Source organism: Chiloscyllium plagiosum, unplaced genomic scaffold (assembly GCF_037043375.1).
Source record: "Chiloscyllium plagiosum isolate Xiang-an unplaced genomic scaffold, Cpla_swu_hap1 HiC_scaffold_21, whole genome shotgun sequence".
Taxonomy (NCBI): Eukaryota; Metazoa; Chordata; class Chondrichthyes; order Orectolobiformes; family Hemiscylliidae; genus Chiloscyllium; species Chiloscyllium plagiosum.
The window spans coordinates 37379933-37406421 of NW_028270159.1; the positions used below are offsets into that span (position 1 = coordinate 37379933).

The 26489-nt window shown below is 40.7% G+C and overlaps 1 protein-coding gene across 7 annotated transcripts in view; it reads right to left on the bottom strand.

The window, feature by feature from the left end:
* Nucleotides 1-26489, bottom strand: part of astn2 (astrotactin 2) — a 1590397-nt gene that overhangs the window by 452985 nt on the left and 1110923 nt on the right. For 6 of the 7 annotated variants that reach the window (XM_087998521.1, XM_087998520.1, XM_087998522.1 and 3 more), the window contains 2 exons: nucleotides 12358-12491; nucleotides 5213-5361 (listed from right to left, as the gene is read on the bottom strand). In XM_087998521.1, coding sequence (XP_087854647.1) covers nucleotides 5213-5361; nucleotides 12358-12491 — 283 coding nt within the window. Of the gene's footprint in view, nucleotides 1-4586; nucleotides 4642-5212; nucleotides 5362-12357; nucleotides 12492-26489 lie in introns of those variants that run through there. The other variant, XM_087998527.1, reaches the window with a different exon arrangement.

Here is a 26489-nt window from a genome sequence, read left to right on the forward strand (position 1 = left end):
AATTATGATAGCTATCATGAATGTTCATTACAAGAATCACAAGGTAGATGGGATGGCCTCCAAGTTCTCCTTCAAGTTAAACACCATCTTAACTTGGAAATCCATTGTGTTCCTTCACATGGAAATCTAGAAATCCTCACAAAACACTGTGGAAGCAACTTCTCCATGCAGACTATAGGCATTCAACAGGAACACTCCAATCTCTGACTCAAGCATCCAGAAATGGGCAAGCATAACTATCCTGCCACCAAAGTCTAGATCCCAACACTCAATATATACATAATTTGTTGTTGTCTTATTTTTCAGAGAGTCAAGTTTGGACAGCTTCAATGTAGATCCTGTGGGCATGAATCTATAACAAACAAACATGAAATTCCAACATTCTACTGTTCCCTACCCGGCCCCTAACTCCTCCTGAAAACAAACTCCACCTCTGCCCCACATCCTGCACCTGCAAACCTATAACACGTTGGTTTGCATCATAAAAGAATTAAATTGCAAACATTTTCAAACTTTAAGTCAACCCGTCTCAAATCTGACCACTTCTGGTTTTACCAAAGAGAGGAAAGGGGGCAGACGCCTCTCCCAGTTTTAATAGAAAGATCCCTCATTTTAGCAAGCATGCAGTATTTTGTCTATTCCAGCTTTAAGGCCAGCTATTTGGGTTTCTTTGGCTTCAAGAAACTTGGAAGCTAAAGAAAGGCATGAATTGATGGATGAAATAGCAAAGTACTTTTCTGACATGGCTACCAAAGCAAGGAAGAGTATGAGTGTTTTCTGACAAATCTCTGCAGTGACTTGAATTAGTCCCACATCATTATCCAATGCAACTACTTTCAACAATGCACAGTCTCCTCCCCACTTCCCTGTGGCTCCCACGCCTCCAATCCCACCCTCCATCATCATGCACTTGAAAGCAGTGCCGCAAGCCCCTGGACAGAAAGTCTTAAACTTGTCTTGCACACTCTCAAAAATCAACCTCTTACTCCTCAATCTATGAGCTAGATTTTAATATTATTCATCCATCACAAACAATTGTGGGTGAGAATCAATTGTGGGTAAAAGGAACATAACGGCCATTCAGTCCATTGAGACTCTTCTATCATTCAATGAGATTCTGGTTAATCTGTGTCCTAACCTCATATTAACTGCACTCAGCCGATATCCCTAAATACATTTGCTTAACAATCTATTAAGGTTATCTATTATCTGGATAAAGCCTTAATATGGAGAACCTATCCTCAAAATGCTGTACTTATGTCCAGTGCTCATTTTTTAATGGTGGTAGGTGTATAAATATAAAATCAACATCTCCAGTTAATTAGTTAGTTTTGGAAATTATCTCCTAATCGCCTTTTTACAAAGCAATGTCCAGGTTATTAAATGAAAGCGCTGTGAAATTAATGATGCCATTTCTTTGTATTCTTAAACCGGTTCTTCAAAATTTCATTACAATTAGTTTAAATCAAGGTGAAGATTACAAATTAAATTGTTTTGTTGAATTGCTGCTGTAATGGATAACACTGTGAAGTCATGTGATTCTGGAAGCAGATGACCATTGGCGATGTCAGGACATCGCCCAGCACAGAAACTTGCAACTATGGGAATAATAGCTTCTTTAAGTGAACTGACTAACATGCAGATGGGGTTTCACTAGACAAACAATGTCATGATTTAAATTGTCAATTCTACAACAGCAACAAGGAATCTCTTTTGCTGTCTTTGTCAACTGCACTATAGGTGAAACTAAGGGCACTTGTTGATAATAATGACACAGATGAATATAATGACTTTATTACCAATGAACATCTGCGTTAGTAATCTAATCTAATCTAATGAATTATAATGACTTTATTACTAATGAACATCTGCGTTAAGTGGTCACCTGCCTAAGTTCTTCATACTTGTGCAGGATGGCTGTTTTTTCAGAAAAGAGCATGTGCTTAATGTAGTCTCATTTTACTGCCAACATGAAGTCAACACAAGCAAAGCAAATCACTTTTTTTTTAAACGTCAGCAATTAAATTATGTTATTCAAGACTGTGAAGTTGATACAGTCACTTAGACTGTGAAAAAAAATCGGGATGGCTGCTGGACAGCATCTGCAGACAGGTTGAAGAGCTTCAAGACACTCGTTTCGCCGAATTGAACCAGGAGGGGATTATAATAATGTTGACACCAAGCTGCTACAATCGAGATGATTTTTATTTCATAATTACTTGAAGGTGATGAGTCTTTAAAAAGAAACATTACCAAGTATTACTTTCATGTTATACTTGAAAATGATTCATTTTATTGTATCAGAATTTTTCTCTTGTGCTAAGCAAGGAAAAGTTGATTAAGGAAAACACTGCTGCTGTAACAAGAGAACATATTTCTGGAAAATGGTCCAATGAAAATATGATTTGAAATTAGAAATAAGGAAGAAAAAATATCCTTGATGGAATTGTACGACAGACCCCACCCTGCTCAATTGTCAGAGGGAAATTGAGGAAGAAGTATGTAGAGAAATCTCAGATAAATGTGGGAATAATAAGGTTATAATTGTGGGTATTTTAATTTTCCAAATATTGACTAGGATTACTGTCATGTTAAAGGTTTGAATGGTGAAGAATTTATTACATGTGCTCAAATAATTTTCTTTGTCAATGTGTAAATATTCCTACCAGAGAAGGAGCAAAACTTGACCTTCTCCTGGGTAATAAGCCAGGGCGAAAGACTGAAACACTTAAGGTCCAGTGATCATAATTCCATTTGTTTTACAAGAGTTAGGAAAAAGGATAAGGCTTACAAAAAAATTAAAACTTTTAAATTGGAGTAAGGCAAATTTTAATGGAATGAGATGACAGCTTTCAAAAGTTGATTGAATATAAAACATAGAACGTAGAACGGTGCAGCACAGTACAGGCCCTTCAGCCCTTGATGTTGTGCTGACCTTTTATCCTACTCGAAGATCAAACTAATCTATAAACCCGACATTTCACTATCCTCCTTGTGCCTATCCAAGAGTCGCATCAACATCCCTAATGTATCTGACTCCATTACCATTGCTGGCACTGCATTCCACGCACCCACCACTCTCTGTGAAAAGAAAGTACCTCTGGCATCTCCCTAAATCTTCCTCCAATGACCTTAAAATTATGTGCCTCATGATAGCCATTTCCAGCCTGGGAAAACGTCTCTGGCTATCCACTTTATCTATGTTTCTCATCATCTTGTAAACCTCTATCAAGTCATCTCTCATCCTTCTTCCCTAGCTCCCTCAACCTTTCTTCATAAGACATGCCTTCCACTCCAGGGAGATCCCAGTAAATCTCCTCTGCACTCTTTCTAAAGCTTCCACATCTTTCCTATAATGAGGCAACCAGAACTGAATACAATATTCCAAGTGTGCTCTAACCAGAGCTTTATAGATTTGCAACATAACCTCACAGCTCTTAAACTCAATCCCTCTACTAATGAAAGCCAACACACCACCCACCTTCTTAACGGCTCTATCAGTTTGGGTGGCAACTTTGAGGGATCTGTGGACGTGGATGTCAAGACCCCTCTGCTCCCCCACACTGCCAAGAATCCTACCTTTAACTCTGTAATCTGCATTCAAATTTGACTTTCTAAAATGAATCACTTCACACTTTTCCAGTTTAACTTCCATCTTCCACTTCTCAGTCCAGCTCTGCATCCTGTCAATGTCCCGTTGCAGCCTACAACAGTCCTCCACACTTTCCACAACTCCACCAAACTTTGTGTCATCGACAAACTTCCTAACCCACCCCTTCCACTTCCTCACAAAGAGTAGAAGTCCTAGAACAGATCCCTGTGGAACACCATTGGTCACCGAACTCCAGGCTGAATACTTTCCATCTAGTACCACCCTCTGTCTTCTATGGGCCAGCCAATTCTGTATCCAGACAGCCAGGTCTCTCGTATCCCATGCCTCCTTACTTTCTGAACTGAAGTAGACTGTTCACAGGTAAAGGAATGTCTGATAAGTGGGAGGCTTTCAAAAGTTTAATCACGAAAGTTCAGAATCGTTAAGAGTGAAAGATAAAGTCGGTAGGAACAGAGGTTTCTTGTTCTCCAGAAAGAAAGAGCAAGAAAGGTGTGTGGATTATGAACACAAGATGAATTCATAGAAATGAGATACATCCTCATAGTCTCACAGTCTATTCTCTGTTTGAACAGTGAAACAGAAAGTTGTCCTGCAGATGGGTTCTGGCTATCGGAATGATCAGTTTGTACATTATACCTCTTTGACACTAATTCACCAGTTTAAGTCTACAAATACAAAAGATTTCAACAAAAATGAATTATTGATAATCCATGCATAGGCCTTTAAATTTAAGTGTGGACACGGTATTTCGCTCCTTCTCAAGAGAAAAGAAGCCCAAGCATTACAAAACTCTATGTCACATTGAAGGGATATTTGTGGGCATGCATATTACAGACATATCATAATTCAATAAAATGTAATTTGTCAATAACAAACATAGGATGGTTTATTTCCACAAGTTTGAGAAAAAGCTTAGCCATATTTTCTATCAACTAGTGCTAGCTCATGATTCAGTATCCTACCCTTAGATTTCTGGGCAACCCTTCATGTGGCTCATTAAAACAAAACCACTTGGCACACACTCCATCCTATAATCAGAGGAAGAACATTAAGTACAACTGTTCTCAATAGATAATCCAGCCACAAATAAAGTTAACAATTTTATGAAATGATATGGCAAGCTCAGGCTACATTTTCGACTTGTAGATGTGGCAGGGAGGAGGGGAGGGGGAGTCAAAGGCATCAAATCTCACATTAAACCGTGGGTATAAATGTTGTGTTTACATAGAGTGACTTCTCTGGCACTGATTCTCACCACTGATGACTTGATAGGCAGTGAAAATCAAGTGCAATATTACCTCATCCAAAACAAAAGTCACAAAGAAACAAATTTCAAGTTTTAATACCACAATGAGGTTGTTTTTCAAAATTCATAACTGAAATGCCATTACGCAGGTTAGTGTGTAGACATACTTTCAAATGCATTTCGAATGAAAAACTGCCATTTTATTCCACCCTTCATTTGACATCCAGCTTTAAGACTTGAATTTTGTAACAAAAATGAATGCAATTAACACTGATTGGTAAATATCGAATCAAAATTGACTTTAATTAAAAGTCTTGAACAATAAAAGCTTATTTGAGGAAGTGAACGCTTACCTGCATAAAGATTTGGGTCGATATAATCATCCAGTTTCTTATAGTGAATGATGTAGTCAGCTATCTTAGTTCCTATCATGGGTTGGGCATCCTGCCATTCCAAGCCTATCATCGTACTTGATGGTTCTACACTTGTTGAGAGTCTCAACCTTTTTGATCAAACAAAAAAAAAAGAGACATGTATTAAAGATGGAAAGGACTCTAGCTTGTACATCTTGTTCCTGAGGCCTGTCTCCCCAAATTATTGGGAGCCACATTTAAAAACACTCCGGTCCATTAAGTTAAAACAAATGTCACCATCAGACTAACATAAGAATCTAAAGGCAACGTGAACAAATCAAATTTTAAAAGACGTATTAACATTGAATGTAACAAACACAGTCTTTAACAAGTCAATCAATTGTTTCAATCTTGATAATATATTGAACATCCTATATCTGTATGCACTTGCTGTTTACAAAGTAATGCTTCTTGTTGTGATATCCTTATCCTATTTGTATGACAATTTATTGGTTTAGAGTCACGGTCGATATATATAATATATGATTCCTTACAAATGTAGGGCACGAGTAGGTCATTGAAGCCTTCAGCCTATTATAAAGTTATAGATTCACAACAGCACAAAGGAGACCATTCAGAACATCAAGTACATGTTAGGTCTCTTTCAATCAGCCAGTTAGTTCCACTCCCCAGCTCTGTTTCGAGATCCCAACTCCGTCAAGTGGCCATCCAATTGTCTTTTGAAATAATTTGAAATCAGTTACTGACCAAGAACATAGACAAAAAGTGGAAGTCAAAATTGCTCAAAAAAACTGTCTCCTCAGGATGCTAACATATAAAATGATGTGGAACTCAGAAGTACCCAAACTAATGGAGCTGGGTTCTTTAAACGCTATTACTAAATGCAATAATGGATGGTGAAAAGTTATACGAACTGGCATATCACAAAATACTTGACGCTTTTGATAAAGCTGTGTTTATAAAACACATCTTAGGTAACTTGAAGCAGATGACATGTAATGTAAAGGCTGATGTTGGAGAAGATTACTCGTCAAAAGGTAGGAAACAATGGGTACTGGTCATTGAAGCTATGTTAACATGATGGTGTGGGGGCTGGGACATTGTTTGGGATGTAAACTGAAGAGGATTCAGTACTAGATTAGATTAGATTAGATTACTTACAGTATGGAAACAGGCCCTTCGGCCCAACAAGTCCACACCGACACGCCGAAGCGCACCCACCCAGACCCATTCCTCTACATTTACCCCTGCACCTAGCACTACGGGCAATTTTAGCATGGCCAATTCACCTTACCTGAATGTGGTGACGCATGACTCAATGGTTGGATTATTATTGACTTTTTTGTTTATTCTTTTGTACCATGTGGACATTGCTGTCCAGGTCAACATTTACTGCACATTGCTAACTGTTGTTGTGGTTGTTGTTTTTCATCTTGGTGAAGGATAAATCTGGTAGATTTGTTGTCACTAACATCTCTCCTGGTAGAATCTATGCAGCCTTATTATTTGAGTGCGGTTGAGGAAAAAACATTGGAAGTCTAATGAGAAGAGGCGATGTCTTAGACAAGATGCAGTTTATCACATGATAGCAATCAAGTTGCATTTGCATGACAGAATTTGTAACTAAAAATATGAGGGGAACTCAATGGAAGGTCTTAATCCTTTGAGTCCAAATCTGTTCTTCCATCCGGGGCCATGTGAAATCATAATGGTGGTCAATGCTGAAAACGCTCCTCGTTACAAATCCTTCCAGATCCTTATACAATGGTGTTGCGCTGCCTTCTTGAACTACTACCATCCTTATGGGTGAGTACACCCACAGTGTTATTCGAAATGGAATTGCTGTGTTTGGACCAAAGAACAGTGAAGGAAGACAATTTAATTCCAATCCAGGATGTGGTGTAAAGGGGCACTTGCAGATGGTGATGGTTATTTGCATTTGTTACCCTTATAAATCGAGGTGGTAGAGGAGACAGGTTTGAGAGGTGCTATGGAAGGAGATTTGGTGAGTTACTACAATGCAGACCATCTGTATTGCTGCCATCTTGCATAGTGTGGAGGAGGTGAATGTTGAAGGTGGTGGATGGGTTGTCAATCAAGTGAACTGCTGTGTCCTGAATGTTGACAGTGGGAGAATCACTGATGGTCTTGACCAATGAATGATTAGGTTCACCCTTGTTGGAAATAGCCACTGCCCGCCACTTGTGAAACACAAATGTTACTTTGAGCTTATCAGCTCAATTCTAAATTATCCAGGTTTAGTTGCATGGCTTGCTTCAGAATCGGGGGAATTGCAAATGGTGTGGAATTTTGTGCATTCAACCATAAACATAATCACTTCTGACTTTATGATGGAGGGGAATTCATTGATGAAGCAGCTGTAGATAGTTCAGCCAAGGCTACAACTCAGAGAAACTCCTGTAGTGATGTCCTGGCATAGAAACAATTGACTTCCAACAATTGCAACCATTTTCCTCTGTGCTCAGTACAAGTCCAATCAATGAAAGCTTTTCCTCAATATGCATTGACTTCAATTTTGCAAAAGTTCCTTGATGTCATACTCTGTCAAATGTTGCTTTGAATACAAAGCTAGTTAATTTCATCTCTCCTGTTGAATTCTGCTCTTCTGTCCATGATTGGGCAAAGTAGCGAGGTCAGGAGCTGTGTACTCCTGGTGAAAGCCAAACTGAGTGTTGGCAAGCAGTTTATTGTTGAGTAAATGCCACATGGTGGCATGTTTGATGACCTACTTGCATCGCCTTGCTGATGATTAAGAATGGATTAATATGTGATAATTGATCAAGTTGGACTTGTTATCCATTTTGTTCAGTGGACATACCTAGGCTATTTTCTGCAATGCTAAGTAAATGCCAGTAGTGGGTCAACTTGGCTCACAACTCAGATCCTTTATAGCATTGGTCTTCATTATTATTGCTGGAATGTTATCATGGCCTACAGTTTTTATATTACCTAGTGTTTTCTTGATGTTATTTGGAATAAACTGTATTGGCTGAAGACTGGTATCTGTGAGGTTGGAGATCTCAGGAGTAGGCTAAGATGGATCATCATCTGTTTGGGCCTGCAGTCTCTGGAGTTTATGAAAGGAGGTCTGATTGAGGTGTAAAAGGTGTTAAACAAGATTGATACAGTAAACATAAAGCAAATGTTTCCCGTTGTGGGACAATGTGGAGTGAGATGTCATTGTTTTAGAATAAGGGGTAGCAGATTTAAAACAGAGATGCCAAAGAATTACTTCTCTCAAAGGGTCATGAATTTGTGGAATTCATTATCCCAGAGTGTAGTGTGCTGGGAAACTGAATAAGCTTAAGGAGGAGGTAAACAGAATTTTAATTAGTAATGGGTGGAAGCATGATGGAGAGTGGGTAGGGAAGTGAAGTTCAGGCCGAGATGAAATGATTGAATTGAATGGTGGAGCAGGTTTGAGGGACTGAATTGTCTACTCCTGCTCCTTTTTCTTATGTTCTTATCCACTCAGCATCTCTGCTTGAACATAGTTGCAAATGTCTCAGGCTTGGCTTTACACTGTTGTGCTCAGACTGCCATCACTGAGATAGGACAGTAGTGGAGGCTCATCATTCATAGCTGGATTGTAGAGCTTTGAGTTAATTCACCGGCCGGGAAATTACACCTCTGTCTATCACATTTTACATCCACTATTTTGCACATTAATCATTATGTAGTTTCACCCAATTGACATCAAGGTTAGAATTTTCATCTCTCTATTATGGTGAGCTCAGAGGTGAGAATGGGCAGTTAATTGGATGGGATGGTGGTAAATGAGCACCCCACTGCTTTGCCATCTCGGCTTGCAGTAAGATCAGGTTTGGTCATCCTTGGTTGTCCTTGCCTGCGAGAGGTCCCTTCATTAAAGGTATTAATGAGTGGAGGCACCGGGGATGGGGCCTGTCAAGAGCCAATATTCTGTCCCTCACACATTACTTATCTGTGGCTTGCATCACTCCACAACCCCTGCCAATCCTGAGTCTGGTTATCTCTGCAGGACTCACGGCCTCTATTCTGGTGCTGCTGAGCATAGTGGGTGCCCATCTCAGAGGGTGAGATTTCTGCCCCAGGGTCTTCATTTCAGAGTATGCCGCATGAGTAGCCTTGCTATTGCCTGATTAGCTTGTAGTTGAGTGGAGAAAGTGAGGACTGCAGATGCTGGAGATCAGAGCTGAAAATGTGTTGCTGGAAAAGCGCAGCAGGTCAGGCAGCATCCAAGGAACAGGAGAATCGACGTTTCGGGCATAAGCCCTTCTTCAGGAATAGAGGCAGGAAGCCTCCAGGGTGGAGAAATAAATGGTGGTGGGGGGGAGGGGGAGGAGGTGGGGTTGGAGAGTAGGTAGCAAAGAGTACAATAGGTTAGATTAGATTACTTAGATTACATACAGTGTGGAAACAGACCCTTCGGCCCAACAAGTCCACACCGACCCATCGAAGCACAACCTACCCGTTCCCCTACATTTATCCCTTTACCTAACACTACGGGCAATTTAACATGGCCAATTCACCTGACCTGCACATCTTTGGACTGTGGGAGGAAACTGAAGAAGGGCTTATGCCCGAAACGTCGAATCTTCTGTTCCTTGGATGCTGCCTGACCTGCTGCGCTTTTCCAGCAACACATTTTCAGCTCTTGTAGTTGAGTGGGCCTTCCTGAAGAGGCAGCACTGATCTCTTGTTACTCATCCAATTGGACCCGAATTCCCTGACTCCTCGACGAGGCTCCACCTCTTATTTTAAGTATGTCTCATCCTGCTCCTGGCATGACCTTCTACATGTCAGAAACTGATGTGGAAACAACATGAAGATTTTGAAATTGAGGGGCTTGCTTGGCCAGGAACAAGCACAGGTCAGTAACAGCGTTCGGGTGATGGGGCGATAGAGTATATCGGTTAAGATTTTAACTGATACAAACAGCCGCATTTCCATTGAATTAAAATTAGGCTGTAAAAGAGGTCATTCCTCAAGTGAACCTGTACTCTCCCCTTCCACTTCCTTGTTGACCTGCACTTTTCAAAAATCTCTTCAGGTGCTTATTCTGTTCTCTTATAAAAGCCATGATTGAATTTACCTTCCTTACAGGCATTCTGGATTATAACCACTGCAGAAGACATAAGAGCTGCAGTAGCCTTTCAGTCCATCAAGGTAGGCATTAGCAATGAGTACAATAGGTGAATGGGGATGGGGATGGAGGTGATAGGTCAGAGAGGAGGGTGGGGGAAGGTAGCAAAGAATACAATAGGTGAATGGGGGTGGGGATGGAGGTGATAGGTCAGAGAGGAGGGTGGGGGAAGGTAGCAAAGAGTACAATAGTTGAATGGGGGTGGGGGTGGAGGTGATAGGTCAGAGGGGAGGGTGGGGGAAGGTAGCAAAGAGTACAATAGGTGAATGGGGGTGGGGATAGAGGTGATAGGTCAGAAGGGAGGGTGGAGTGGATAGGTGGGAAGGGAGACTGGCAGGTAGGACAGGTCATGGGGACAGTGCTGAGCTGGACAGTGCTACCTTCCCCCACCCTCCTCTCTGACCTATCACCTCCATCCCCATCCCCATTGTGGGCGGCACAGTGGCATAGTGGTTAGCACTGCTGCCTCACAGCGCCAGAGAACTGGGTTCAATTCCCGCCTCAGGCGACTGACTGTGTGGAGTTTGCACATTCTCCCCGTGTCTGCGTGGGTTTCCTCTGGGTGCTCCGGTTTCCTCCCACAGTCCAAAGATGTGCAGGTCAGGTGAACTGGCCATGCTAAATTGCCCGTAGTGTTAGGTAAAGGGGTAAATGTAGGGGAATGGGTAGGTTGTGCTTCGGCGGGTCGGTGTGGACTTGTTGGGCCGAAGGGCCTGTTTCCACACTGTATGTAATCTAATCTAACCTATTGTACTCTTTGCTACCTCCTCCCCCTCCCCCCCACCACCATTTATTTCTCCACCCTGGAGGCTTCCTGCTTCTATTCCTGATGAAGGGCTTTTGCCTGAAACGTCAATTTTCCTGCTCCTCGGATGCTGCCTGACCTGCTGTGCTTTTCCAGCACCACTCTGATCTAAACTCTTTCAGTCCATCTGCTATATGACAAATAAGATCATGGCTGATCTAATAATCCTCATCTCCCCTTTCTTTCCTTTTCTCCATAACCCTTGATTCCCTTACTGATTAAAAATCTGCCTGTCTCAGTCTTGAAAATACTTAATGAACCAATCTCTATTGTCCTCTATGCTAAAGAAGTCCACAGATATATTACCTCCTGATGGAATAAATTCCTCCTCATCTCTGTCTGAAGTGGGCGACCCCTTAGTGTGAGTTTATGCTGCTATCTGGTCCTGAACTCACTGCACTGAAATGTTTTACCTCATGCCATTCGATTGTAGCTTTTTTTGTCAATCATTTGGTGCGATTAAGGACTCAGTCAGCAGAGGCTTGGATGACCTTAAGTTTACACAGGGTGGAATGTGGGAAGCCAGCCACCAGTCTTGCAATAGTCGAGTCTAAAGGGAACAAAGGAATGACTGAGGGTTTCATCAACAGATGAGCTGAGGAACTGAGAATGGGGGGGTTGGGGGGATTGTGGCATTATAATTGGATGACGTTATGTAAGTGGAAATAGGCAGATTTAACATCGGAATGGATACATGGTTAACAGGTAGCAAACAGCCCCAGACAGTTGTCAGGGAAAGAGTTAGAGCTAGGAACGAGAGAACAGTCGTGAAAGAGAGCAGCTTTGGTCTTCACAACAATTAATTTCAAAAAATTCTGCTCACTCAGTACTGGAAGGCTAAAAACACATTTTGATTTATTATTAGGTAAATAGAAAATGCCCTCTCCTGCTAAATGCTTAATTTGTGGTTTCGGTGAAGAACAAAGAATGCATTAGATATTTTAATTCAAAGGACATTGCTAAAAATATCAGGGTGACATCATAAAATGTGCATTTAAATCAATACTACACCTGATCCCACTGGCTCACTTATGCTCCACAGTTCACAACAACTGTGCCAAAGAGCTCAGACTGTGGTGTTATCTCTTGAAACTTTAAACCACTAGGATTTCCAACATCAGGAGTCTCTAAAACCTTATGCAAAGGTGATTAAAAGGTGATTGGGATACGTACACAGGCTGAGGTAATGGGCTGCAGCTTGGGAGTCCATCCTCATCAAATGCACTCAAGTCACATCTGCACCAGTCATCAATGACATCACCCTTCCCCAAACACCAATAGGAGCTCATTAGCGCAGTCTTGAAAGTCTGCAAAACAATCAGAGTAGATGGGTGGCAAAAGCATTAAATCGCCATTCAGCAAGTTCAGTGGCTCATTTCCTGTGTTGCAACATCACTGCAAAAAGGCAACATAGATTCAAAAAGTCCCAACCCAGAAACAATGGTCCTTCTCACATTATTAAGCCATAATTGACATTAAAGACAACCAACACCCCATCATATTTGAAATTGTTCTCATCCATTTTTTTTTCCTTTTTTTGTCCTTTATTCCTTGCTTAACCCATATTGTTCAAGCTAGAAAAACATTGCATGACAACAAGCAATCTAACAGAATCAAAACATAGTTCATTCAAATAGGTTGGTGTCACGTTACCTCAGAATAAAAGAACACATGCTGATTTAATTATTTGTGCAGTCACTTTTGGGTAAACAGAAAGAAAAAAAATGAAGGGCAAAAAATTGTAACAAACCGTCCTTCACATTTTTCAACAAATAAAGAACGTAAAGTTGCTGCATGGAGACAGACATTTATTTAGTGGTTGGGTGCATGTTTAACTAACATTCTGAATTAGGTGGCCTGTAACCATTTTGCCCTGACTAGTCGAAGTAGCATTTTCAAAAGCAACCTGTTTTCAATGAAAACATTTGTTCACATGATAGGGTTAAAACGCCATTTCTCTGAGTAATCCTGCTTGAGCCGCTTTCACTGTGATGTTATGAGTCGTTGTATACAGTGATGACTGTATTGAAAAGTCAGAACAGTAGTGTGCAGAGACACGTCTTAGACAGCCAAACTTGTAGACAATCAACACTCAATTAAGCATGTTTTATTTCTATGTCTTGTCACTGGGGTCTTTTTCAGATGATAAGGCACAGCTTATTGCTCAGAATGTTCAAAACCTCCAAAACAATTGATAAAAGGGCTGCAGCAATATTCAAACAAATATGATTTTCCTACTTTACACATTTATTTTAAAACCAGTACAACTGAGTGAGGACAATGAAAACAGTACCAGTAATGAGCACACAAAATCTACAACAACAACAAGAGGCATAATTATACCACAATTATAAATAGGCAGATAGCTGACAAACAAAGGTGAGTTACACATTCATGATATCACAAAGCTACAGTTGGTTGTCTTTTTAATGGCATTGACTAAAAGATGAAGTTTAGAAGGTTGTCATGTGGTACTTTGGGAAACTTTAAATTATCTCAAACAGTTCGGCATTGTAATAAATTATGCATAACCAATAACTACGAGGCTACCTGCTTAAATGGTTTTGGACTACTACCTCACTTTGAAATGAATAGCTCTACAATAGTATCATGTTACATTGTTGATGTGACTGCACTGTTTCAGAGGGAATTGTGGCATAGAACTGGACAATTAGATTCTCAGAGGAAAAGAACACTCACATATTCTACACTATTGATCAACACATTGGCGAGAAATGAGAATATACACCAAAAGACAAAGGGAAACAACTTTTAGACAAAACCTCTGTTTAGAATTGAGCAATAATTATGATTCATTTGGTTATCCCAGATGACTAAACCTCCAGAAAAAAAATAAATCTCTGAGTAGGAGGGCAGACATGTTGAGGATGATGGTGGAGCTGAAGAAGAAATCAGACCTGCTTTCTTGTGAATAAATTAGTTGCATGAGGATAGAAAATAATGTTCAAATTGTCTTAATGCCAATTTATGTTTGATACATCCATGAGTTGCGTTAGGAAAGTTTCTTCCACCAAAGGCAGGATATAAATGCAATTGCTTTTGACGGTATTATCAGTAGAAGATCCAAAATATAATACTTTTAAAAGTCATGAAGGGTTTCCACAGAACCTTATGGCATCCGTATGATTGAGTAGATTAAGAATGAAGAAGTTAATGTAATGACCTGGCGAAAAGCAGTGCCAGGAGTATACTCCTCGCTTGGTTGTAACGTTTCAAGACGGAAAAGCACAGCAGGCCAGGCAGCATTGATGAGCAGGAGAATTGACATTTTGGGCATAAGCCCTTCATCATTCCTGATGGAGGGCTTCTGCCCGAAACGTCGACTCTCCTGCTCCTCAGATGCTGCCTGACCTGCTGCGCCTTTCCAGCGCCACACTTCTCGACTCTGACCTTCCGCATCTGCAGTTCTCACTTTCTCCATTAAAATCTCAGCCCATGAAACCAAAATTGCTTCAGATGTAGCCAACCTGGTCCTGAAAAAGCATAACACACATTCAAAATGCAGGCACACAACTCCAGCATAACAATAGACAGAAGTAAAATGTGGCTAAATGCTAAGCCATGAAAGTTAAAAGAGTTGGAATTTATGAGTTGGAAGGCTGCCCTGCTCTTGATTTTTGCCAGCTTTTGATTCTCAACAGATATAACATTTTGTGATGCGGCTATATAGTCCCTTTTTTTCTGGTGGTGTCACTGAAGAAATTTAAAGGATATTCCTGTAAAGGTCTCTACTTCCAGAGAGGTAAACATAGTTCACAACTCTCACAGGGCTCAAAGCTTCAAATAAAAGCAAAATACTGCAGCTGCTGGAAACCAGAAATCAAAGAAAAGGTGATAGAGAGACTCGCTTTTCTAGTAGCATCTGTGGAGAGAGAAACTGAGTTAATGCTTTGAGAATATAGTCTTAAAACAACTTCTGTTTGTCTCTCCTCACTTGCTGTCAAAGAATAAAGAAGAAGGAAAATTACAGCACAGTAAGAGGCCCTTCGGCCCTCCAAGACTGTGCCAATCTAGATCCTCTATCTAAAACTGTCACCTATTTTCCAAGGATCTGTAACCTTCTGCTCCCTGTCCATTCATGTATCTGTCTAGATGTTTCTTAAACGACACTATTGTACCCGTCTCTATCACCTCCACTGGCAACACGTTCCAGGCACCCACCTCCCTCTACATAAAGAACTTTCCATGTATATTTCCCTTAAACTTTTCCTCTCCCAACTTGAACTTGTGACCCTTAGTAATTAAGTCCCCGCTCTGGGAAAAAGCTTTGGGCTATCCACTTTGTCTATACTTGTCAGGTCTGATGCATTTCTCAAGCATTTTCTGTTTGATTTTCAGGGTTCAAAGCTTGACTGTCAAACTGAAGGAAGGAGGAGGGCAACTTCTGCTTACTCCCATTGGTACATAATGCCAGACCGAGTTTAGTACACGGATAAAGCTTGGTTGGTCACACAACTTCTCACTAATTACCATTAGAAGTTCAAAAATCTATTGAACATTCCAGAAAGCTTACTCAGGTTGGCTACATCTCCAGCAATTTTAGTGATCTATCATGGGTCTAGCTGATTCGATTTTAATATGCTTTAATATACTTCAAACCTCCATTTCTGATAAGCAATTATGAAAGCTGTTTGCACATTTCCAGGAGTTTATTATCTCCAATGGCTTTCATAGATGCTGCTTCACCATGAAATGGAATGTGACTTACTTAGTGACACAAAATGGCACTCAAATGTGGGCCAATGTCCCTTTGTTTCAGTGAAATGCTGGAATTTGAAGTTCAGCCCACAAAATTCCAAAGGAGAATACTTGATATAGAACTGCCCCCTAATATTAGGGAAAAAACAAGAAAATAGAATGTGCTAGAGTAAATGGCAGAATCAAACTCTGGGAATTTATCAGAATTAACCACTTGGGTGAGGAATTCCATTCCCCAAGAGTGGAATTAGGTCATGGTAGCACCATAAAAGAGCTATAAACTGGACAACCAGAGCTCTTGAAATTGTATGTTCGTGAGAGGGGAGAGAGACAAATTGAGCTCTTCTATTTGTTTCAACATCTGTCCTAAGTTGAGGTGATGTAATTTATTTCTCTCTCTTGAAACACGCTCTGATGTGCTTCCCCCTAGTAAATTTTAAGGGACAAACTCTCTTGAGGTAATTTCAGAAATAAGATTTATTATTTGATTCAAATCTGAAGGATAATTTTTGTATCCCTATATTTATTTATTTATATGCAGATAAACAGGATAGTGAAGAAGACATTTGGTACGCTTGCTTTTATTGGTTATTGCACTGATTATGGGAGGTCATGTTTTAGCCATACAGGTCATTGGTTAGGCCACTTATGGAATACTACATTCAATTCTGGTCTCCCTGCTATTAGAAAAATGTTGTGATAATTTTGAAAAGTTTCAGAAAAGATTTACAAGGATGTTGCCAGGGTTGGAGGACTCAAGTTATAAAAATAGGCTGGGATCTTCTTCACCGGAGTGTAGGAGGCTGAGAGATGCCTTATAGAGGTTTCTAAAATCACGAGGGGCATGGCTAGGGTGAACAGACAAGATCTTTTCCCCAGGTTAGGGGAGTCCAAAACTAGAGGACATAGGTTTAAGGTGAGAGGAGAAAGATTTAAAAGGGACCTTCGGGGCAACTTTTTCACACAGAGGGTGGTGCACGTATGGAATGAACTGCCAGAGGAGGTGGTAGTGGCTTGGATAATTACAACATTTAAAAGGCATCTAGATGGGTATATGAATAGGAAGGGATTTTGAAGGATATGGGCCAAATCTGGCAAATGAAATCAGTTTAATTTAGGATGTTTAGTCAGCATGGATGAGTAGGATCGAAGGGTCTGTTTCTGTGCTGTACATCTCTCTGACTCTATGACCTAACTGAGTTTAAAATAAAACCAGATAATTCACTCCTCATATTTTGCACTCATGGCTAAATTTACTTAGACATCATGAACGGAATAGGAGTTTTGTCCCTCAAAGCCAGATGCAAATTAATCAAATTGAACATTCACTCTCTCTACAAATGTTGAACAGTGTAATACAGATGAAATGCACTGCATCATGCAGCAATTTGCATCAAGTTTCCGTCCACAGAACGTGTGATTTTTATTACCTAGACAAACAAATGCAGTGGTTTCAAGGAAACATGACCACCTGCAACTTCCCCTCCAAACCACACACATGGAAATATGCTGCATTTCCATCACTTTCACAGGGCAAAATTCCTGTAGTTCCCTTTCTAAGAACAATTTGGGTCAATCTAAATCCCAAGGAATGCACTGGTTTGAGAAAGTCACTAATCAGCACATTTTTAATGGCAACTGAAGACAGCAAAAAATCTGCTGGGGATACCCAAACTCCATGAAAGAATAAATGAAATGCACAGCAACTCTCACAGAGTATACTCATTGTAGTTTCAGTGAAATTTCAACATATTTTGAAAGCAGGTAATTTAAAACTATTCCAAGTCAACTAAACAAAGTGAAACACTTGTGCATATTAAACAATAACACAGGCTTTAGGAATAAATAACTTGCCCATCATCAGAGTCCTTTATGTTGGAGTTTACAAAAAAAAAATTGGAAAGTCAGGTAGTTTTATACTGCAATACAAAACTCCTTAATTGTGAGAGTGACAACTTCCTATAGACGGGTAGGTTATGCAGTGTAGATCTGTGCAAATCTTTTGCTGGGAGTGAAATGTCATGTATAAGTATCCCGGCGATGCTAAGTTGAAACTAAATCTACCCTCAGGGCAGAAAGCAGTGAGAACCATCAATGTGTAAATTAAGTTGTGCACAGGGAATCGTCAGAAGCATCTGACTCAGTGCCTGAGTAAATTAAATGGGGTTGTTACAATCCTGGATGAGACCACCAAATTATGTTACAATTTGGCAAGGGACCTGAACTTTTTTTTTATTGTCAACAAAGTTTGAGATCCCTGATACTCACTGCAAGAATAAAGCCACAAAGTTCTGGGGACCTTGAACAAACAAACTAAAAATTGCTGTAAAATATCATAAAAATAAAACGACTTATAATACATATACAACTTGTATTCAAACACCCACAGAATTGACATGAGATAAATTCGAGTCAACAGATAAATGCTAATTAAACACCCACAAAGCAGAGGACAGCAACCATCACAAATGAAGGGTGACACTATGGGTCAATAACTCTTATTAAAACCTTTCCTCCCTTACAAGGGATTCCGATTTTTTCACTGGCCAACATCCAGCTTTGAAACTCTGCCAATAACCCCTCCATCACAGACTGCCTCAATCACTGCTCATGTCCTGCTTGTGTATTCTCCTCCCTTGAGAATGTGTTCCACTGGATTTCCAAGGCCGCACTCCAATGCCTACCTTGAGGCACAAATTCAGCTTGTTTAAAAACAACTAGCTTAATTAAACTGGACATTTCTCAGCTGCACTAAACAAATTCTTCATGTCTACTCCCATGAGCATTGAACTATTAATGGATCTCAGGACTTCTTCTAAGCTCTCATTGCCATGGACAATTTCCAAGGATTTTCTACGCCATAACTACAATTCCTTACTGGACTTAATAATTCCTGGACTTTTCTGAGCACTTCTCGTGGAACCTCCTGACAGCTTTTTCTTTTCAATAAATAGCATACTTTTGATGCAGAACAGTTACAGTCATGTGGAGTTATCTCCTTCCCACCACATACATCCATCCAGTGGTCAGGTTTTGTGTCACTCCTACCCTGTGGCCTATACCTGTCTGTGTCCATCTTGTGTAGACTAGAAAACTAGCATCTACTCATGCAGTTTCAATACAGTTCTTTATTGACATTTTTAGAAGCACTTTTACTCCATCATTACTGCAGTTAATGGAACTTCAAAAGCTACAATTATCGTAGAAGGGGCTTCTAAGTTCACAGTTTGATTGACAGTTTAAAGAGGCAATTAAAGGGCCAAATGTCTTTGATATAGGGCATGAAATGAAGTTTGATTGTTCTCATCAGCTATTAACTGCTCGATGAAGTATAAAGGCTTTGAATGAAATTCATGAAGGAAGGTTTTCAATATCATTAGTTATGATTGAGAGCTATAATAGTGGTCTGAAGTTATTCATTTTCTCTTGGCTTCTAAGATTTTGGTCATGATGAATGCTGGATGAGTGGCTCAGTGAGTATAGCAAGTAATGCAAAGTGGATGAGGCACAAGTTGTTGCTAAGTTGACATGGGGGTCTATGAAGGTTATGTGATCAGTGGAACATCATGAGGTTGGTGCAGTGTGACCTACAAAACTTATAAAATAACTTGGTAGGAGTCCTAGATAACAATGCAGGCCCTCTAACCAGCCCTTTTAAGCACTCACTAAAGCCATTGGCCGTTTAGACTCTGTTTCCCCTCCTTAAACGTTTATAGTTGGACTCAAGTATCCAGAGTTTAAAAACAAAGGAGAAGCAGAACCAGAGAATTCTTGTATTGGTTTGGTGTAGAGAAGCAGGGGAAAGGGAAGTTATGATTTATACCAAGCATCAACACCATTTTTTTCTGAAACGGACATCAGCAAAGCTAAATGCGTGTGGGCTTTGACTGAAACTGAGACCTCTCGTAAAAGCTAATTAGGCTTGTCCATACATTGAGAGATTCCAGCTGGAAGTTTTGGTAAGGACTGCATATTCTATATGCTTTAGCTGCCTTGCTGCTCCCAATGTAAACTACTCCCAGTTGGAACTTTATCAGCATTGCTACCAGAGCACTGGATTTGTGTGGTCCCCCTGAAAGGTACTCATCCCTCGTTATTTTCTGCAGTCAGCATGTTCACCTTCTCACTGACTCCATTTTGCCAACACAATCTTATGATACTCAGAGTCATCCCCATCTCTGGTCATTACCTTGGAATGTTCATCAGATTTCAACTCTCCCTGATCAATGGGCAAGATGTTGAAAAACATCAGTGTTTTTTTAAAATTCAAACGTTTTGATATCACTGAAAATCTATTGCTTGATATTTAATAATTTTAGTTTCAAACAATTGCTTGTTTGAGTCAATATCCAGTCAATCATATTAATAAGTTTGTGTATGTCTTTATTAAGATTAAGAAAAATGGATATTAGTTGTATTTGAGCACATATAACTAGAGAGCATCACTGTAAGATTGAGGAAGTCAGGAAACTCTTTCCGCAAAAACAAAATCCATCCTGATTTTTATCTTACTAACCAACTTGAAAGCTGTTGATGATGATAACAGAGAGCAGCTTTGATTGATTCAACTCTGGATTATGGGCCTGGGAGGTCAACGGGTCAAAACCAGTCTATGCTATCATGGTTAACAGTTTCCAAGATGATTTATGAAATACCAAATAACTGACTTGGAAGTCATTAACAATATAGAACCAGTGCATTGCTGTAAAGACAGAGATCTTACTTATATGTCTTGTCTTACTCACATCAGGACAATACAACAATGAAAAATATGAACCATCACATCAATTTACACCACAGGAACAAGGGGGTCTGACTGACTAGCAAATTGAATCTAACTGGCTTAGGTTTTGCCATATAGGAATCAAAGAAAACTATAGGCTCTGCAAGTTCCCAGGTAATTCAAAAGAAGGTGCAAGGTTGTTTGCAGAATACGGGTTGCTGCTCACATAGAACGTAGAACATAGAACAATACAGCGCAGAACAGGCCCTTCAGCCCTCAATGTTGCGCCGACCTGTGAACTAATCTCAGCTCGTCCCCCTACACTTTCCCAAAATCATCCATGAGCTTATCTAAGGATTGTTTAAATCTCCCTAATGTGGCTGAGTTGACTACCTTAGCAGGTAGGGCATTCCACACCCTTACCACTCTCTGTGTAAAGAACTTGTCTCTGACATCAGTCTTAAATCTATCACCCCTCAATTTGTAGTTATGCCCTCTCGTATAAGCTGACGTCATCATCCTCGGAAAAAGTCTTTCTCTGTCTACCCTACCTAATCCTCTGATCATCTTGTATGTCTCTATCAAATCCCCCTTTAGCCTTCTTCTTTCCAATGAGAACAGACCCAAGTCTCTCAGCCTTTCCTCATAAGACTTTCCCTCCAGACCAGGCAACATCCTGGTAAATCTCCTCTGCACCTTTTCCAATGATTCCACATCCTTTCTGCAACGGGGCGACCAGAACTGTACACAATATTCCAAGTGTGGCCACACCAGTGTTTTGTATAGTTGCAGCATGATATTGCGGTTCCGGAACTCAATCCCTCTACCAATGAAACCTGAAACCACACATACATGTCACTGCTAGCAAAGGGGAAATATAATGAAATAAAAACAAAAATAATGGTAGCATTACCACCTATGAGCCAGATGGTACCGGTTCTTGCCCCATTTGCTCCAGACATGTGTAGTGACAATCTCTGAACAGTGATTCAAAAATGTGTGGGTGCACCAGAAGATTTAGTTCCAAAGGTTTCAAACAGTTTTTTTTTATGTTCTGCGTGCTACTTAGAACAAAACCAGCTTTCCTAATTCAATGAAAGGAGCAGCTGCACACCACTTCAGAGTTACATACAATATCACAGGAAATACAGATTGATGATTGCAGGTGGAAATCAGTCATCAAGAAAGTGAAAAACTTTGCAAGATTGCTAAACATTTTACAAGGTCCCAGACTGGAGTTAGCAATTGAGTGAAGGCCATATCATTGTAGCTCATACCGTTAGGACATTCACAATGTTTCATTTGGACAGTAGCCCAAATGACAATTTCAACTGATTGATCAGTCTATTACACGCTACTGCCTTTTGAGTTCTGGAGTTACCCAGTGTAAACCAAAGAGTAATCTCACATGTATCTCTTTTCTCACAGAATCGAACATGATGACAGATTTTCTGTTTTTAACACATAGCATTGTGAATCAAAAACAGAAAGGGCTAGAGAAACCCAGCAAGTCTGGTAGCATCTGTCAGGAGAAAGCAGAATTAACATTTTGGGTCCAGTCACCTTTCTTCACAAATGTGTTGTGAATAAACCTTGCTTTGCATATCCATACCATTTTCAAATATTGTTGGCACATAATAACTTATACATTATTCTGGCTATTTCATTCTGCCTCTTAGTTCAGTGGATGCAAGTTACTGCAGGGTAAAATTAAGATCTTTTTTATATTATGCTACTACTTTCTGTGCAGAAGTATATTGTATAAACTCAATTAATCCTGCTATCTTTTTTCCATCAGATACAAGTTTGAACATACTTGTGAATAAAGAGACATTTCAACTATCTACATTTGGACCAGTCAACCAGCTCAATTCCTTGTCTGCCTTGCATTAACCAACAATTCAAATCGGTGAGGTTCCAGATTACTGGTTCCATCATTGAAAGCTCTGGGCTATTTCATTGCAAAATTTCCCAGTTACCCACTGTAGTTGAAATTCAACACAGACAGACACTTTGACACATGTAAGATGAACTGGCATTGGGGAAGAAGGATAGAATTGTAGAAATGGGGAACAGTTTTTCAGGATGCCAACGAAAATTCAGTCTGAGGCAAGCGTGTGTTCCAGCCAGAAGGAAAGGGAAACTTCCGAATCTGAAAAAAAATGCTATGGGGAATCTGACTAATATTAATGGTTCACCTGACGCCAAAGGTTAGCAAAGCAAATGCTTTGGAGACTTGTAAATTAATCAGAAAGGAACACGTTGCATATCTTGCTGGAAATGTGCATGGTTGGTTGTGGTTTTAAATGGGATTGTAGACAATCATAGGGCTTGGAGCAAACCCAGTTACTATGGATGGAATCTTACAGGGGCCTCAATGATGTGGGATATGGTCAGATTTGTGTACACAAAAATCTGGCAAGGCTAATTTTGACGTCAGGAGTAACATCTTTTATGTACTTCCAAGCAAAGAGGTGAGTTTCTTGCTGGGCAGCCGTAATTTGCAAAAAAATAAGAAAGACTGTAGTTTGATAAATATTTTAGAACACCACAAATCATCTCATGAATATTCAGCTTTTTATTTTAATGTAATATGAGATGGAAACATATGTATGGCCCAAATGTCATGAAGCAGGGTTTCTTTATTCCACTGGCATCAGAACTACACGAACAGGAAAGGAAATTAAGGGTTTGAAAAAATCTTCATACACTATGTGCATGTATGGGTTACATTAGGCTGAGGAATTTACTTGTCTGTCTGCCTGCTCTCCCTTCCCACTCGTCCTCCCTCCCCCAAAGACATTTTTTCTTTTCACTGAGAGTTCATTGAACTGTTCTAACTTCCTTCCATCACCAACGCCATCACCATCACCATCACCACCCCCTGCTGGAAGTTCCACAGAAACGCTCATCTCCCTTGCTCTGTGCCCTCCAACAACATCACCACCTGCTGCTGGATGTCCTGATGTGCATTTCCCCACCTGAAACCTTTTGTCTTGGCAACAATATTGTAACTGTGCACTTTGCAATTGCTTTACTAACAGCTTCAATTGTGCTAATACGCTAGAATGTTTGAGTCTACTTTAAAAGCAGTATTCTCTTCTTCCACCACTGATCTAAACAAATGGTTATATCCAACATTTGCTTGTGAAGCCTTTCTCTGTATTGGTACTACCTAAAGGATCCAGGTTCTACGGCAGATCATCCACTTTAGGCTCCAGATTAGGCAGGAGTTGTAAGACTGATGGTAATTGTTTCAGTTCTTGCTTCCTGATGCTTCTTGCTGTGCTATTTTCCAGAGCAGGGTGGTCAGTCTCCCGTACTGGATGTACCTTTGGATTTTTAACACACAGGTCACTCCTGGATTCTAATTCACTGTCCAACTCCAGTTCAGATAAGTCGTCAGGACAACACATCTGAGTGAGCTGCATCATCCATCAGACTCTTGGCCTCAAGTAACTCCTCTCTGAGAACCATTTTCTGAGGCTGCCCTGAAGCAACTGGCTCAATGACAAAGGTGTCATCATCCGCGTCTCAGCTACTGAACGACTGTGGGGTTCAGGGTCCCACACATTCGGTATCTTACCTGGACACTTGAAGTTCCAATTTCAGAGGAACACCCTTGCATCAAATGGAAGGTCAGTCCAATCAGCCTTGCGATTAGTCAATGTTTTTCATTCTAATGAGAATTAATTTGACCACTCTGGCTGCCCTCCATCACTATCACCACCTGTAACATTTGATACAGGCTAAACTTTGAGAATTCTTGACACAAGTCAGAGAGGTTACCTGCTACTTTGGCTGGCCACTTGTTCCAAAGGACTCCAGGTATCAATATCTCAGAGGGCATTCCGTTGGCACCTGCCGCATGCAGCCTGGGTCAATGAACATTAACACCCGATACATGCCAGTCTCTGAGAATCATCATGGCACATCTCCATTTAGAATACCTTTCTGCGCTTAAAAGTTTCACCTCAAGCTGTGCAGTAACTATGGTTGTAACGTTGCCGCAGGGACACTATGTGCTCAGGGACACACAACCAGGACAGGACCAGGGTGCATCTCTGGCCTTTTCACTTATTGCCATGACACTCACATACCCTCAGTCTAACCGCCTTTCCTTCCCTTTTTGCACTATACACCCTCAGCCAGACATACCCTCACAGTACTGATGTATTGCTTTGCCATTTAGCACAGACACAAAACCAAGAAGCTTATCATGGTTCTCAGCCAAGTCAAGGACGATAGCTTTTTCTCAAGATTGTTCCAGCACAGTGGGTCAAGGACAGCCTTCTATACCAGTCCAGGGGCTTGAACAAGGACAGTCAGCTATTTGGGATGGTCAGAGTCTGGATGCTCTCCACATAAGGAGTTGAGAACCCAATTACCAAGCAGCTCATCACCCACCTTGACTCTTTCTGCTCTGTTGTGGGCGGTTGCTTCCTGGAGAGAGAGAGAGGCAAGTATTACGGGAGATAAAATTGGGAAGCATAACTGTTACTCTGAGCGAAGGTGGGGAGGTGTCCTGGGTGAATGAGCAGGCAGCATGGAGGGCATGTAGACTTTGGTGTCCAGGGGTGGGATGGGTGAGAGGGAATGAGGAAAGGTGTTGCAGGCATTAGTCAGACTGACAGAGCATGAGTCTTATTGGGAGGCAGGTGCACAAGAAGAGGTATGTTTTCTTTTATTCACAGGATGTGGGTATCACTGGCAAGGTTAAAATTCATTGCCCTTTCTTAATTGCAAGGAGGGCAGATAAGAATCTGAGTCTGGAGTTACATGTAGGCCTCACATGGTAAGGATGTCTTCCCAAAATGACATTAGTGAACCAGATGGGTTTTTCCATCAATCGACAATGATTTCATAATCATCATTAGACTTATTTCCAGATTTTTATTGAATTCACATTCCACCATCTGCAATGGTGAGCTTTGAATCAATACATTTCAAGGGTCTTTTGATTATGAGTCTAATGATAATACCACTAGGCCATTGTCTCCCAATAAACTCAGTGCGAGGTAAGAGAGAAAAAAAATGGCAGAGTGGAGACCTCTTCCTATATTGCTGGGCATTCCTCCAGATGGCTAAGACTAGACTGAGTTGTGCGACAATATCACACCTGGCTACCATGGTCAGGTGTTGGTGACTCTTCTGCTTGTCCCGAGGGAAGAGAACATGCTGCCTCTATACTATCCCATCCAGCAGGACTTCCAGCCGTTCCCTGTCTGTACAGCAGCTGGCCAAGTTGTCCTTGTCTGCCATGGAACCAAGTTGGGCAGCTCTGAGCTGCCAATCCTTGCCCAGGTGCACAGTGGTCTTTTAAAAATGGCTCTGGCGTAAGGGATACTGGCCAATTCTGGATATCCTGGTAGTAGCAAACTGTTCTGGGAATGATCCATGGTAAGATGGTGCTGAAATCAGAAGAAGGCGATGTCAGTGGCAGTGGGTAGATTGTTAATGAGGCAGACCCAGTCGTTGTTTTTATTGCTTTTCATGTACGTTTTAAGTGGGCGTGCCATGAAGAAATTGAAAATTCAGGTGTACATATTCATTTTGGATTTTATCTGAGAAATCAAAATCAAATCCAAGATACATGCAAAATGAAGAAACACAATTGATGGAGAAGTGAATAAAGTTGGTTCATGTTTCCGGAAAATTCATGGGAAATTGTTTCCGTCAGGTGGGGATACTAGGACTCGTGAATTAGAGGAGGTCAATTTAGAATGGAAATGAGGAGACATTTCTTCAGCTAGAGAGTGGTGGGCCTGTGGAACTCATTGCCACGGAGCACAGTGGAGGCCAGGACGTTAAATGTCTTCAATGCCGAGACTGATAAGTTCTTAATCTTATAAGGAATTAAGGG